Source organism: Trichoderma atroviride, chromosome 4, assembly GCF_020647795.1.
Source record: "Trichoderma atroviride chromosome 4, complete sequence".
Lineage (NCBI taxonomy): Eukaryota > Fungi > Ascomycota > Sordariomycetes > Hypocreales > Hypocreaceae > Trichoderma > Trichoderma atroviride.
Window position 1 is genome coordinate 1,518,828 of NC_089403.1, and position 15,847 is coordinate 1,534,674.

General features: G+C 52.6%; 6 protein-coding genes across 6 annotated transcripts; 5 read left to right on the plus strand and 1 right to left on the minus strand.

Moving 5' to 3' along the window:
* Positions 1-863: 863 nt before the first annotated feature.
* On the plus strand, positions 864-2,249 carry TrAtP1_007796 (uncharacterized protein; the record flags this gene model as incomplete). Its single annotated transcript, XM_066113667.1, has 3 exons — positions 864-1,555; positions 1,677-1,862; positions 2,096-2,249. The coding sequence occupies 3 exons, from the start codon at positions 864-866 to the stop codon at positions 2,247-2,249; spliced, it is 1,032 nt and encodes a 343-aa protein (XP_065969753.1).
* Positions 2,250-2,290: 41 nt separating this feature from the next.
* On the plus strand, positions 2,291-4,531 carry TrAtP1_007797 (uncharacterized protein; the record flags this gene model as incomplete). Its single annotated transcript, XM_066113668.1, has 1 exon — positions 2,291-4,531. The coding sequence occupies one exon, from the start codon at positions 2,291-2,293 to the stop codon at positions 4,529-4,531; it is 2,241 nt and encodes a 746-aa protein (XP_065969754.1).
* Positions 4,532-5,576: 1,045 nt separating this feature from the next.
* On the plus strand, positions 5,577-8,546 carry TrAtP1_013353 (uncharacterized protein). The gene has a single exon (XM_066115878.1). It carries the CDS (start codon positions 5,867-5,869, stop codon positions 8,435-8,437), a length of 2,571 nt encoding a protein of 856 aa, XP_065969755.1. The 5' UTR covers positions 5,577-5,866; the 3' UTR covers positions 8,438-8,546.
* A 655-nt stretch (positions 8,547-9,201) lies between these two features.
* On the plus strand, positions 9,202-10,271 carry TrAtP1_007798 (uncharacterized protein; the record flags this gene model as incomplete). The annotated part of the gene is made up of 5 exons (XM_066113669.1): positions 9,202-9,234; positions 9,356-9,471; positions 9,553-9,579; positions 9,690-9,834; positions 9,894-10,271. The coding sequence occupies 5 exons, from the start codon at positions 9,202-9,204 to the stop codon at positions 10,269-10,271; spliced, it is 699 nt and encodes a 232-aa protein (XP_065969756.1).
* Positions 10,272-10,815: 544 nt separating this feature from the next.
* On the plus strand, positions 10,816-15,774 carry TrAtP1_007799 (uncharacterized protein). Its single transcript, XM_014092622.2, has 2 exons — positions 10,816-12,125; positions 12,223-15,774. The coding sequence occupies exons 1-2, from the start codon at positions 10,896-10,898 to the stop codon at positions 12,250-12,252; spliced, it is 1,260 nt and encodes a 419-aa protein (XP_013948097.1). The 5' UTR covers positions 10,816-10,895; the 3' UTR covers positions 12,253-15,774.
* On the minus strand, positions 13,046-15,643 carry TrAtP1_007800 (uncharacterized protein; the record flags this gene model as incomplete). Its single annotated transcript, XM_014092623.2, has 1 exon — positions 13,046-15,643. The coding sequence occupies one exon, from the start codon at positions 15,641-15,643 to the stop codon at positions 13,046-13,048; it is 2,598 nt and encodes an 865-aa protein (XP_013948098.1).
* Positions 15,775-15,847: the final 73 nt, after the last annotated feature.

Consider the following 15,847-nt stretch of genomic DNA (forward strand, 5'->3'; position numbering starts at 1 on the left):
GCTAGACGCTCGGCCAATTGGAGTTTATTTTTGGCTCTGAATCTTGCCTTCTTTCTTCATCTCTGTTTAGCCGAAATGACGTGCGTCTCTGGTAGTAGTAAAATAGTAGCAGTAGCAGTAGCAGTAGCATCAGGGCGCATACCTGCATGCAGACCTCGGTCAGCTGGCGACCCTGATTATGGCTGTAGAAACCGCCGGCCAATCACTTCTCCGGCTGCTGCCATCACCGCCGTTGCCCGCGCTACCGCCAGAGCTAGCTGCCCCCCCCATAGTTGGCGCCATCATTTAACGATCAGAGCCAAGTTATATTGCAGATAATCGGATCAAAACGGTTCCCGGCGTCATCATACGCTACCTCTTCATCTTGGCTAAAGACTGCAGCCTCCACACTCGACCCCCGGCCTCGCCTGCTTGCTGCCCCACAGCCTCGTCGCTGCGCAGGCCTTGCTTCTCCCTTTTTCTCCCCTCGACGCTTCTCTCTTCCCAGACTCCAAGACCGGCCTAAGACCAAAAGTCCCCTTCTGCTCCGGGGGCCCTACCACGACTCGAGTTAGCCCTCCGTCTGCCTCCTTCCGGCTCGCTCGCCAAATGTCCCTTTTCGACCGTCCGATTCATGGGCAATTTTAAACCTGCCACCGGCGTTAAGCACCTCTCTCGAGCATTGCTTCGACCACCGTACCTGTACAGTAATACCTACCTCTGGATCCAAGTACTGCTGCTGCCGTGCCGACTGCGGTACCAGCTGTAGTACCTCTTAGCTACAGTGCCTCGCTTGCGGCGCATTCCTCTGTCTTCGTATCTTCGTCTTCGGCTAGTAGTGCTGCTGCTGCAAACAGCCTCGTACCCCCACGACGCTCAATATCATGGACGTCGCATCGCAACCTCCCAGCGGGCCCCATGCCATGGCGTCGATCCTGCCAGACTCTGATACGCCGTCTGCTTCATCTGAAGTCTCTCCACCTGCATCGCCGTTGAGGCATAGCACCACCCACCACGAGGAACAAGAGCCAGCATCAGACGAAGACGGCTACCGGCAGTACCAGCAGTACTACGGCCAGGAACAAGAAGACGACCAGGACCACTACCGGGACCACTACCAAGAGTACCAAGACTACCAACAGGAGCACCAACAAGAGCAGTACCAAGAACACCAAGAGCATTCCCCAGACGACGTCCAGCTCCAGCTCCAGCACCAACACCATCCGGGGTCAGCAACCATTGCCGCTCCTGCTCCCAATCCCATACGCACTAGCATCGCTGCCAGCCACAGCCGGTCCCAGACGCTCGACTACGTCGACTCTTCTGCTCCCACCCTCATCTCTCCCGTGGCCGTCTCGTCTCTCCCCTTTCGCTTCTCCGGTCCCATCAAGCGGAAGCCCGTGTCCAGCGCCGCACCGTCCTCTCTGGTCACGCAGTATCTCGCCCACGGCCCTCCCGTCCAAACCACCATCGACCTACCCAAACCGGATCACAGATTCGCACGGTCGCCCTCTGTCGACAGTCCCACCTTCTACCCGTACCTTCCTTCTGCCAAGTCTTCGGTGCGAGCATCACAGTGAGTGACATTCCCTTTGTTCGGTTTCTTGTTCTTTGCTACAAAGGCAACTGTTCACGACAAGGCGTAAAAGCGGCCAAAAGACAGGAGAACAAAGAAAACTAACTCGGAACCCTTCCAGCCTGTCCGAATCCAGAACAGCGCCAGCGCCAACCGACGACGAAACACCGACTGCCTCGGGAAACAATTCCACGCACGGTGGTGGGCCTTCTCCCGCTGAAACAGCTGACACCGAGTTCTCTGATGCCCTGTCAGAATACGACGATTTGCTCTCAGATCTAGCACCCGGCGCCACTCCCGACAACGTGTCCGTCAAAGCTCACGAGCCAGTCACTGACAGCCAAGTCATTGACAGCGCGTCTGACGCCGAGTCCATCTACGACGACGACAATAATAACTCTACTCCTCCCCCCTCATCGCCCATGTTGGCTCCAACAAAGCACACTCCTCCACATCTACGGCTAGAGAGAGTCGATCCCTCAATAATAGAGGAAGGCCTAGATTCATACATAGACGACTCGCCGCAGTCGGCAACAATAGACGGATCGCCAAACAGGAACAAACCTTTGCCAAGGTCACCGGGCGCAACCTCTCCACTGGCTTCTATTTTTGGCTGGGGCAATCCCTCGCCCTCAGCCACAGATCTGACGTCCCTCCCCTCACCGTCTCCATTCTCACCAAATCCCCAGAATAGACGATCGACAAACAGCTTAGCGTCCAATTACAACAAAACCAATGCGGCATCAACTCTCGCCCAACAACGCGAATCATTTTTTTTCGACGCACTCACCACATCTCTCCCAAAATACAACGCTGATTGACGAGATGGAGGAGGAGTTGAAAGCCATCAGCTCAGAGCTGGCCGCATCTATCCGCCGCGAGATTGACCTGGAAGATCTGGCCGACAGGCTCCAAGAGCAAATTGCAAACAACCCCCAGGCAGCTGGTAGTAAAAGGACAAGCGATTACTTTTCCGACTCTGGTCAAAGCACAGTAAAACTCAACGAGTCTGCTGACCAGGGCAGAGATGAAATCGAAAAGGTGCAGAGGAAGGCAGAGCAGGAAAAGGCGTCTCTTCGCCTGGAGTTGACGGCCAAATTACAAGATGAAAGAGAGAGGCGAAAAGAGCTTGACCAGAAGATTAGGCAGTTGCAAGAGAGGGCTTCTGAAGTGGACGTTGTTGAGATCAATAATATTGACGCCAGTGAGCGGATCCAGGAACTAGAAAACACTTGTGAAGATCTAAGGCGAAAGCTATCAGAGGAGCGCCAGTCCAAGACTAACTTTGAGGACCTGCTATCTGCTCTCAAGGGGCAACTTCGAGACGCCTGCGACGAGCGAGATAACCTTCGTGACGAGGTCATCCCGGAGCTCAAGGCGCGAGTGGAAGGTCTCGAGTCGGAGGCTGCCGAGTATGCCAACCTGACTTATGAGTCTTCCAGGATGCAGCAGGAGCTCTCCACCTTGAAGCGTGAAAACAGCTCACTTCGCAATTCCATGGCCAGTGGCATTGAAGATCTGCCCACCAAGCGAATGTCGGTTGTAGGCTTGTCTGGCTTGTCCAGCTTGTCCAGGTCGAATTCAATGGGTCTCTCACGGTCCAACTCAGTAGCTACCGGTTCTATGCGCCGTGGGCCTTCCGGTCTTGGTGGTGGTCTGAAAAGGTCTGATAGCGTCAAGAACACAGCCACGACAGAGCCTCGAGAGGTTCTGATTGAGCGACTGAAAGATGTGGAAGCTCAACGCGACGCTCTTCATAGCGCCCTCAAGAGCCTCTTGGAGCGCCAAGAGTTCCAGAACCGAGAATACCAGAAGAAGATTCGCGCTCTCGAGACCGAACGCCAGCGGCTCACCACCGTCTCGCCAAGAAAGGCCGGGTTTGAGAAGGACATGGGAAAGCTGCGGACGGAGATCAATCTCCTACGACGACGCGCCGAAGACGCCCTCGAGCAGAAGTGGCAGGTTGAAAAGGGCCTTGGTGGTCTCAAAATCGATCTTGATCGGGCCGTTGAGGAGATTGCGTCCCTGCGCAGCGTGCTGGAGGCAAATGACATTCTGATCCCACCTGCTCCCGCCCGCCTGAGCGGCTCAAGCGATACCCTGCGAGAGCCGGTCACGTCCGAGTCTCTTCGAACTGCCTACGAAGAGCTACAAGCTGCGTACGCCGAATCCCTGGAGCGTATCCGTCAGCTGGAAGCCGACACTGCGGATGAGGAGACCCAAGAGGCTATGCAGCGCCTGGAACGATCCCTGTCTGCGGCAGTTCTGGAGCGCGATGCCGCCAGAAGGGAAATTGGCCAGCAAAAGGCCCAGATCGACCTGCTCGCCGCCAGCGAGTCTCAGTCGATGGCGGCCGACGCCACCTTGGCGCAACAGCTCAAAGAGTCTGCGGATCTCATTGAGCAGCTCACAGCCCAAGTTCGCCAGCAGCTGGACACTAACGCTGAACTCCGAGAGCGTCTCGAAGCTGCCGTTGCAAGAGGGGAGTCGGACCGTAAGACCAACTCGCAGCGTATCTCGGAGCTCCAAGAGCGCCTTCGAGTCATGGAGGATCAGGTCGTTGCCGCCCAGTCCGCTTCAGAGGACCGCATCGTGCGCCACGAGGAGGAGATTACCACGCTACGTGAGGCGCATAACGAGCAGCTGCGTCGCCTTCAGACTGATCCCGTCGATGGCTCCTCCAACAGATCTGGCCCCAAGCCACTGCTAAGCACCCGCCCCCCCGCCAAGAGTCTTGAAGAAGAGGCCGATATGAAGACTCTCCGAGTACGAGTCTTGGAGCTGGAAAAGGCACTTGTAGATGCAGAGGATGAAATGCAAGAAGTCGTGTCTAGGATGAACATGGCTCAAGTAGAGGTCCTCAACCTCCAAGAGGACCGCGAGGCTGCAGTCCGAGAGACTAGGCGACTCGAGGAACTCTTGAAAAAGGGCCAGGCCAAGGCAGGTTTTGGTGGATTCTTTTCCTCCCGAAGCTAGAAGCGTCGCAAATCTAGCAGATGACTTGCGACTTGGTCGGCTTGCACCATGATTGTAATAAAAGAGATGGAATATATGGGAAATGCGTCATTCAGCATTCAGCGATGGAGTTTGCTTCTCATTTTCGGAGGGGAAATCGCTTTGCATCTATATGATGATATAACATATTATGCTGACGCCCAATAGAGCTGGCCGGGAGACTCTTTTGATCTGAGAAGAAGAAAATAATTAGACAAACAGCTGGCGTTTTGAGGGGCAGTATAGGAGTTTGGAGCTGTCTACTATTTGATTTTGTTTACCTTTTTTTTTTCCGGCGGGCAGCCCAGGACAACCAAAAACAACAACGTTTGTACATGTTATATATATATATACAACAACAAACCACCGCCTTGGATTTTCGGGCACTATAGCTTGGACGTTTGAACATTTTTTTGCATTACAATATTCTGCTCTCGGGAGGAGCTTCTTGGGAGAGTTGTATTTCTGGCATAGTATCTAGATTTCTTCTTAATGTCTATTCTACTGCTTGGGAGCGGATCTTTTTGGTGCATACCTAGGTAGCCTTGCAATACATAATAGCCATTGGCAGTGCTATTAGTTTAAGAATTTGGTTTGTGTAGTTGAGTCCCCGTGAAAGACTGATGTTTAGAGAACATGGCGAGAGAAAAGGAGAAAGGAGAAAGAAGATGGAAGTATTATATCTCATGTAGGTTTGTACGCATGCTGATAAAAAGGGATGAGGTGAACAGCGGCAGTTTCGGTGTGGTGGTGGGCGGCGATGTATTTTGGAGTCATGCGCGTTGGATGGGTGAGAGAGAGGGCTGGAGAGTTTATTTGACAGCATGCTTAGGACTATTCGCAGTTGTTTTGTTCATGAGATGAAGATGTTCCGTATAGGTACGTATGCGAGTGAGCGAGAGTTGGTATCCGTATTCGGTAGGTACTTAGGTATTGTTAGTGGCTGTCTTTAGCGCGTTGTTGCCTGGGACGTCTCACTAATACTGCTCTCGTTCACGAATCTCACTTTTATACGCACTAAACATCTCGCTGAAACACACTCGAGAACCTGAGCTGACAATGGATGCGATAAACAACCACTTATTCACCCATCCATTCATTCGCAGCTCATGAAGATGGCTTAAAACATTGAAATCGGCTAATGCTTCTCTATTCACAACACCAAATGCCCTTGCCGCATTGTATAATAACATTAACAGCGCGTAAAGAACGGAGACGTTCATTTCTCGTCCTTTCACCATCTTGTGGTATAAAACTTGATGCTCACAGAACACGCCCATCTTGATACTCACGCTTCATAAGTTGACTCTCACCAAAATGGATGAGAACGCACCAACCTCGGCGGAATCCAAGGCCGCGTACTTTGACCAGCTAAAAAGATTTTCTCATTCCACCAGCGGTGGGCATATATCCGGGAAACCAGACGACGACGCTTTCGATGCGCGCGAAGAAAAGCAGAGGGCGCTTCACAGGAACTTCTTTCGGCCTACGAAGAATTTGGACGTACACGGCCAAAAAGGGCCACGGAAACAACAAGAACATGCAGGACAACAGCTTTTGCCTGCGAAGCGGCTGAACAAGCTGCAAAATCTCACTCCCCGGAGACTCATTGCGGCGCCTCTGCCTCCGTCTGGAACGGTCATTATGGGGACTGGACCGGGGAAGCCGAGGCCAAAGGGGCGGCTTGATGCGCTGTTGCGCAGCAGGGAGGAGGACGTGGTACGAGAAACGCCATCACTGGGCGCAGATAAGTTGCGCGGGCACAAGGACAGGGACTCAATCGTTGTTGCTACTGACGATGCTCCTATGCCACCACCGGTGTCGTTATCAAGGTCGCTGGAAACTTGCTCTGAAGAGGCGTCATCATCGCCGTCTGTTAATGTCAGAGCCGGGGCGACGACACGGACGCAAAAGACAAAGACATCCAGCGGCAATAAAAAGAGAGGGCGTGTTGCAACGTTAAAGACGCGGCCTGAGGTTGAGCAGATATTCGAGGGGTTGTCTTTCTTTTACATTCCGGACAATGACATTGCACCTGTCAGGCGGCTGCGGATCAATAGGGCCAAGGAATTTGGAGCAGAGTGGACGAGAGACATGATGACGGCCACGCATGTCATTGTGGAGAAGAAGCTCGTGTATAAGGATGTTGAAAAGCTGTGGCCGAAGGACGGATTTGGGGATCGAGCGCCGCCAAAGGTTGTCAACGAGGATTACCCCCTTGATTGCATTCAGTTCCGTGCTATTGTGGATCCGGGTCAAAAGAAGTATCTTCTAGACGGTCAGGTTACGACGGAAACAAAAGACAAAGAGGTTCTTCTTCCTACTTCTGGTGTTGTAGATTCCGGCCCTGGGACAAAGTCAAAGGCGAGTTCATTGCCATTGAAGCCGCAGCATCATAACAAGAGGAAGTGGGATTATGTGCCACCCAGGGGGACGCCTTCTCAAGGAGAGGAATCTTCAGTGGGTAGTACTTTGACGAGGCGTGCGACTAGATCAGCGGCGGCGACGACGAACTCTCAGCCTCTTGTACTGGACTTGGATAATGCAGACGAGCTCATGAAGAGTTTGCCAAAAGCCAATGCTAGATCCAAAACGCCACCGAAGAAGGATGACGAGTTATCGGAATTCATCTCAATGATGCAAGAGTTTAAAGACTTGCCCCTGGATGTTGACGAAGACGATGATGCTCAGTCCACGAGCGTTGGATCGCAACACCAGGTGGATCTCGACCAAGGGTCTGGCTCAGAGAATGAGCGGCCTTCAAAGAGAAGATCATCTAGGAGGGTACGGCCAACCAACAAGGCAATTACTTTTAAAGATCGCTTTGCTTGCAACAGAGCCGGGAGAAAGGATGCTGGACAAGACAACCCAAATGCACGCACCATTGAGATGCTGCAAAAGATGAACAGCTACTACGAGAGAGTCAACGATCACTGGCGAACACTGGCTTATCGGAAGGCCATTGGCACCCTGAAGCAGCAGACCGTCAAGATCACCACTGAAGAAGAGGCATACCGACTACCCAGTATCGGCCGTCGGCTAGCGCAAAAGATTGAAGAAATTGTGACGACGGATAAGCTGAAGAGGCTCGAATACGCAGAGGAAGAACCGACAAACTCTGCGCTGCAAACATTCCTCAAGATTTACGGCGTGGGGAACAAGGTAGCACAGCAATGGATTGCGCAAGGCTGGCGGACGCTCGACGACATAAAGCAGCATGTCAAGCTGACGCCCAGCCAGATGGTTGGCGTCGAGCACTACGATGACCTAAACACGAGGATACCCCGAAAGGAAGTCACTGCCCTTGGAGAGGTTGTGAAGAGGGCTGCGGCGAAGATGGATCCGATGGTGCAGCTCATTATCGGGGGCAGTTACCGAAGGGGTGCTGAGAGTTCTCACGACATTGATTTCATCGTGACGAAGCCCGGCACGGAATCTGTGGCACATCTCAAGTCCTTTTTGAATACCTTGGTGGCTCAGTTGGAGAGAGACGAGTTTCTCGTGGCACGACTGGCATCATCCCGAGCCGGAAGCGATGGCAGCAAATGGCACGGATGCTGCGTGCTGCCCAAGATCAAGGGCCTCAACGACGACGACGAAGAGTACCGCCCGATATGGAGAAGAATCGACTTTTTACTGGTGCCAGAGGTGGAACTGGGCGCTGCGCTCATCTACTTCACCGGCAACGACATCTTCAATCGCAGCATGCGGCTGCTGGCGTCCAAGAAGGGCATGAGGCTGAACCAGCACGGGCTGTATCGCGATGTGCTGAGGGGGCCGGATAGAGTCAAAGTTACGGAAGGGGAGCTGGTGGAGCGGAGGGATGAGAGGAGGATATTTGAGATTTTGGGGGTTACGTGGCGGGAGCCGTGGGAGAGGTGGTGCTGAAGGTTGGATATTGGACGCATTGATATTGGGTAGATTTGGTATGGCGTTGGCTACAGGTATTAGAAGAGGGGGGTAAGCAATTGGATAATAGATTTTGTATTCTGATTTACTGTCTGAGGGCATACAGGTGGTTAAGCTGACATTTCGTTAGAGCAAATGCGTAGACAGATTTCCAGCACGTGGCAGGGACATTTACATGCAGCATCACAATCACATGCCAAAAGACAAGCACCAACGTCGAGATGGTGACCGTCAGCTTCCCATCTTCTCCGCACATGTGCCAGATCTCCCACCAGATCTACAGAGTCTAAAGCGCTGTGCCAATAAACCACAGGCGGGATTGCGCTGCTTTCCAGGTTACACGCAGTCGACTCTAGGGGTCTCTCAGCTCCACTGCGGCAGCGGGGACTGCTAACGAAGAGGGAGTGACGTATCCATTGAATCTACTCTCCGGCCCTCAATTCTTCATAGGGTAAAAACCAGGTCCCCATATTTTCCCCCATCCCAGCGCGCAACAGCCGGCCGAGGCTCAAAGTCATTCAGCAGCCGGAGCTTGGGTCTCCAGCTAACCGCAACTTTGTAAGGCACCCTTTCTCTTCTCTTCTTTTTTCTTTGCTCCATTTGACTCTCCTTCAAACCAATATTCTAGTCGATATTCTCTTCGTCTTTCTCTCCTGCGCAAGTCGCAAAGACCCTCGCCTGTCCGGAAACAGTACCTGCGCAAGACACGCTACCGCGATAAAAGCGTCAATAGCCGAGGCACCATGGCGGCCTCGGTGTTCTTGGAGGAGTTGAAGGTATGCGAAACCCTTTGGCGATGAGGCTTCTCCCCATTCTGTCGCAGAGATGGAAGCGAAATAGATCGGGAACAGCCTCCAAGACGAACAGCCAAATTCTTACTCGTCCATCCCGCGACAGGCCTTTGCAGAGAGCATCGCGCTCGACCCGACATATCATGACGTCCTATCGCTGCTCAAGACGGCGCGCAATGGCGCAGTATACGGATCCAAAGTGCGGTTTCCGCACGCGCTGGTGTGAGTCTCGAGAACGAGGTTGGATAATTGGGCCGGACGAGGTCCTTGTTTTTTGGTGCTGTGCTGACGTGTGCGCGATAGGATGATCTTTCTCTTCCGATCCGGAACGTACGTATCTTTCCCCTTTGCCGCCGACGACATCGATCGATAGCCATCTGTACACACGTATGCGCATATTGAGGAAGAGGCTCGTGCTAACATGGATCTTTGGGCGGTAGGTTCAAAGAAAAGGCTTCATTGGTGTTTAGAGCGACGAAGAAGCATGCCACGAACTTGGCCAAGTTTGCGTCCATATACAAGATTGCAATGCTGGCGCTGAAGCGATACGGATCTACGCCGGGCAAGGAGGGTATGTGTCTCTCCGTCTGTTATTCGGGTGGTTTCATCGGTATGATACGCAATGCTCACTTCGTCTCCCACAGGCCCCCCTCGACTCCTTCTTCGCCGGCCTTCTCGGCGGCTACTTCGTCTTCGGCCAGCGCTCCAAGCGCTACGGCAAAATCTCCTCCGTCAGCCAGCAGATCGTCATCTACATCTTTGCGCGCGTTGCCCTCGGCCTGGCGCGCCTCGCCGTCAAGCCGGGCCACGGCCTGCCCATTATCTCGTCCGAGCCGCTGCACTCGCAAATCAGCCACTACGCATGGCCCGTGTTCGCCTCGGTGTCGTGGGGTCTGGTGATGCTGCTGTTCAAGCACCATCCCGAGGATCTGCAGTCGAGCCTGAGGAGTAGCATGACGTACATTTACAAGGACTGCGACGAGTGGGACTCGCTGAGGACTTTACTCTGGCATAACAAATAGAAGCCACGGGAGGAAGCAAAAGGCCTTGCGACATACATGCTTTGGTCTGGAAAGATCTTGGCCGGTACGATCTAAGGTGTCCAATAGATGGACGCTTTTTTTCTTCTTTCTTTTTTTTTTTTAGATTGTGCTTTTTTGGATGGATATGTGCACATAGTCGGCGTTATGCGTGGCTGCATTTGACTTTGGCCACATTATTGGTTACAGGTGTAGTTTACTGGAGGGTGTTTTTTGGCTGCATGGGCTTTTACTGGAAGATGTATAGCGGTGAACAAGTGTACTGCACGAAAGTGAAGAAGAAAAATAGCAAGCTTTGCCCTGGTATTGCTAAGGCTGCATATGAAAGAGTACATGTATATTGAATATCCATTAGTATTTTCATGTATCTGACGTCGGGCATTGAAATGGTCAAAGAACGACAGCCAGGTGCTGACTCCATGTACCCCAGCAGCCTAATTTTAGCAGTCTTCCGGGAGCTGCCCCGCTGTAGCTTGGCGCTGCCCCGCCAAAGTAACTTTCAATTCCGCTATCAACATCAAACCATCTCATCACATTCTCACTCTCTCGACTCCCTTTCTTCCAACAAACAGCTCGCCTTATTCACATCTAGTTACTCTCTCCACAATGGATCCCAATCCAAAAGTAACTGCGGCTCTCGCCGCCGCAGAATCAGCTCCCGGCGACAAGGGCCCCCTCTACGAAGCTCTCCTCAACGATATCCCGACCTATTCCTCACCCACTCCCACCGCAGCCGATCTCAACGCCGTCTTCGATTCCTTCTTCAACCAGAGCCTCGGCCTGGTAGCCACGCGGTCCTTTCTAAACGCCTTCATCACAACACTCAAGACGATTAATAAAGAGAGCCTCTGGATCGAGGTCGGAAACCGAACGCTGGGCATCCTGGCAGCCCAGCCGTCGTCCTTCTTCGACGCCGCTGCGACAATATACGAGCTCGTGGCCACGGCCCACGAGAACAATGAAGACTTCCTCGATGCCGCAAAGGCCCTGGCCGAGATCCCCCTCGATAGTTCGCAACGCAAAGTGTCGGATGCCGACAAGGCCCGCGTGTGGGTTCGCATCGTGCGCAACTACCTAGAAGTCGGCGATGACACCGCCGCCGAGACGTACATCAACAAGCTCAAGAACATCATGCACACTGTCTCAGACCCGGACCTCAACCTCCACTTTCGCCTCTCACAGGCGCGTATCCAGGATGCGAAGCGAGACTTTTTGTTTGCTGCCCAGCGATATCACGAAATCAGCTTCTTCCCCGCCGTGGCCGAAGAGGAGCGTCTTCACACGCTGAGCATGGCTGTCAAGTGTGCCATCCTGGCGCCTGCCGGTCCTATGAGAAGCCGGATCCTGGGAAGGTTATACAAAGACGAGAGATCAGCGCAGTTGGACGAGTTTGGCATCCTGGAAAAGATATTCCTGGACCGGCTGCTCTCGCCGGCCGAAGTGGATAAATTCGCCGAGGGACTACAGCCACATCAGCTGGCCACCACAGCTGACGGATCGACCGTCCTCGCCAAGGCGGTCATGGAGCACAACTTGCTTGGCGTGTCAAGACTGTACAACAACATCCAATTCGAAGCCCTGGGCTCGCTGCTGGGTCTGGATGCCGACAAGGCAGAAGAGACAACCGCACGGATGATCGAACAGGGACGACTTGTGGGACGAATGGATCAGCTGGACGGAATCGTCTGGTTTGAAGGCGGAGAAGCATCAGGTCAGAAAGGCAGCGGCCGTGCTGAGGCTCTAGCAGGCAAAGAGATGCGCAGATGGGATGCCAACGTGGAGAGTCTGGCCGAGGAGGTTGAAAACGTCATTAATTCATTACAGAAGGAATTCCCTGTAAGAAAGCATCCCCTTAATCTGTCTACAATCTCATACAACTCCTTTTCTGAATCCGTTCACGAAACCAGTAGCTAACGTCTCTTCTTTTTTCTAGTCCTTTGTTGCTGAAAATCTTGCCGCATAGGTAGGCCAAGATGATAGTCTAGAGACAGGGGGAGATAACGTCAGAGAGTCGGAGGATGATTTTGCGGCTGCGGCTACGGCTGCGGCAAGGGCTGCGATTAGACAAAGAATGCCTTTGCGTGTATTCATTGCGCGTCTTGCGCGAAACACAATCATAGACCCGGATGAGGATTTTGTGGCTGCGGCCACGGCTGCGGCCACGGCTGCGATGAGACAGAAGATGCCTTTGCGTATATTCATTGCGCGCCTTGCACGTGTTGCGTGGCTAGAATAGGCTGCGAGATTTCAAACACTTTTTTACTAGTTTTATGTTTTCATTTCTTTCATTCGTTCTTTCGTTCTTGTTCTTTTTTTTTCTTCTTCTTTTCAAAAAACCCTTCTCCGGTTTCTCGCAGGCAGGCGTTTAGACTATTCTACTGGGTCAAACAAAAAGACACGAACCGTTTCTAAAAACATGTGCCGCCCCGTCTTGTTATATATATTCTTTTGAGAATTTTCTTGTTTGGAGATGCTGTTTATCAAAAAGGAGGCGCAAGACACCAAGTTGCCCTGATGATGCGCGACCCCCCATTCTACTCGAAAAAACAGGCATCAAATCCCACATCTTTCTAGATGCTCATCGCTTTATAGTATAAGTACACATAGTAACTCCGGGCTGTCAAAGATAAGAAAAAAAAGAAAAAAGAGGAGATCAAAAGTCTCAAAATCCGTTCCACGTTCATCCCATAATACATTCGAATCCCAGTCAAACGCCCCTCTTATAACTTCTTTTTTCCACTTCCCAGTCTCTTCATTCAGTCTTCAATATCGTCATCGCTTAGAACCAGCTTCTGCTTCAGCATTCCCGCAACGCCTGTTCCGGCCTTGATGCCCATCCTCTTCTTCCTCGGGGTGCCGTCCTCAGATGGCTTGTCAGTTGCCCACATCTCTCCTGTTGCGACTCCTTCTTCATCCGCGTCCGACTCGTCGTCTGGCGAGACGCTCACGCCGGAAAAGGAAACAATCTTTTCGAGGTCTCGCTGCCGAATGCCAGTCTTGCGGCAGCGAGCAATGTGTGCCATGTAGGGGAGCCGTTCGAGGAGTAGTTCGCGGCGAGATGTGCTGCCGAGGGTCATGATCGGGAGAGTATCGCTTGCTTCTTCTTCTTCGTCTTCTCTTTGTGTCCTATCCTTGGATGCAGGGGCTTTGTTTGCTTGCTTCTGCTCCTGGTTAGAGTTGGCAGATAGCTGATTCCGTCGAAAGATGCTAGCACCGTCCACGATGTTCCTGGTTGGTAGCTCAATTTCGCTTCGAAGGATTTTCCCAGACCAAACATCAATGAGCCCACCAATCTCTTCCTTTGTTCGCCAAAGCTTAAGACTTGTTGGGTAGAACATTTTGAATGCGTCGCTGCCCTTTTGCATGGTCCATGTCTTTCTCTTCACAGGATTAGGTAGGGAGAAGAGCATGCCACGCACCGCGACTTGAAATGTTATCTCATCTTGGCGAAGAACATGGCTCGCAGAATCCCCAAAGTTTCCGCCAAACCCGCCTCGTCCGCCAAAGAAGACGTCCCCAGAAGGGCTGAGCAAGTCACCCAGAGAAAGGTACTCAATACACTCGTTGACGTAGTCTATTGGGGTCGAGAGATCCATTGGATCCGTGCCTTCACAAGATAGCACATAGTTCTCGTGCAGGGCCGAAATGAACGTATGCGTATCGGTGCCGGTCTCGTCGATCAGTGAATCAACAGATACTAGTGATGCCTTTGGGCGCGAATACTGCGATAGATAACTCGGTAGCTTTTCTGCCGGATCATTTGATGGCATATCGTCTCGCTTGTTATAGACCACTTTGCCGACCGCGTGGAAAATTCCCAGGCTGGCTTCGCGCTGAGATATTTGTTCGAGGCTCTCCTCTTCGCCGCGTGTGAGGGCGATGCCGTCTTTTGCTCCCTTCTTTTGCTTTGTAAACGTAACCTTGGATCCCCAGTCGGCATCTTGGTCTCCCTTTAAGCATAGAAACTCGAGCGATGATATGGCACTGCGAATGTCACCAATCTCGCCGAGTCGTTTTAGTACCAGTGGCCCTGGTGTTCGTCTCCGCCCTGACTTTCGCGATTCTTTTTGTACAACCACCTCCAGAGCTTTGGACAGTAGCGAAGGGGCTATCGCGTTAAATTCGATCAAGCCGACTCCTGGATGTCGGAGGATATCTGGTCCAAGCAGTCGATGAGCAGTCAAGCTATCTGCTGAAGCCGACGTCGTAGTCAACAATGTCTCTGATATGACAATGACAACGGGTGTGATGGGTTCCGCTCGCTTCTGCTGTCCAAAAGCATGTAGAGACGGCGTTTGCGACGCCAGATACTGAAGGATGGTGCGCCGAAAAGAAGACAGCGCAGTAGAGTTTCGAGAAAAAGTGTTTGGAAATTCCTCGATGAGAATAATCTTTTTGCTACCGCCGCTGTTTTGCGCGGCGCCGTTTGAGCTCACCGGCGTGGATGACGGCTCCGGTTCTTCCAACTCCAGAGCGCCAAACTTGCCTCCTCGCCCAAGGAAATCCTCAAACTGCGCCGATGACGAGACGTAACCAGTCACTGCATTTCCACCAGGGTTCTTCCACTCTAGAATCTCAGATCCCATGTCGCCTGCCAAGAGACGGACCGTTGTGGTCTTCCCAGTGCCAGCGGCGCCTTTCAATATCAGCACCCGCTGCCGCATCCGAGCTCCCATAACATCTTCAAGCCATCTCCTAACGTCTGCAACCTTTTTCTTGTGTACTGCTAGCTCGTCCAAGTTTCGCGGGCCAAATCGTTCCGACCACGGGCGTAAGTCATCGTTTAATGTGTCAATGGTCGTTGGTCGACTTGGCTTGAGGAACCGTTGGCTCATAGTTAACGAGCCAACGGGAGTAGATTGAGTGCCGGCACTTGAACCTTTTAGCCGTTTCCTCACATGCTGCCCAACCAAACTGGAAGAGCTAGCTTTGAACTCTGATATATCGTCGTCGTCGGATATAGGATCGTGGATCAGATCGTCAATCGGCTCCGTCTTTCTGTCGGTTCCCACCCCTGGCCTTGTCACCTTTTGCGCCTGCTTGGAGAAGAGGGTTTTCAAATCGGCAGTCTTCCCTTTGTCGTCAACTTTGCCCGCATCTCGGGTTTTCTTAGGGCTCAAGTTGGTGCCATTTTTTTGTGATCGCGATGGACGAAGAGGGCTGCCATTGCTGGACTGGCCATTCGCGGTCCGTCTCTTCACGGGGCTCGGCGATGCGGTCGGCGCTCGTGCCTTTGACGGAGTGCTTGGCGAAGAGAGAAGGAAATTGGACAAGGTGTTGGCCTTGGGCTGCTCGTCTTCATCGTCGGACGCCTCAACGGTATTCCGCCGGCGACGCTTCGCGGGCGGTGCCATTAACGCGACTGAAGCATCTGTGCTGTGAGAATCCCATGCAATTCTAGCGCATACGATGCAAAGCCAGCCGGGGGCTCGCTCGGCAGCGTCGATAGAAGGGCTGATACGGTATCGAGGGAAAAGAGTATGGAGTGATATGAAGAGATGATGGGAATCTTGGGACGTCTAGCTAGCGAGTAGGTAGTCTGTGTACAGTGTATATGC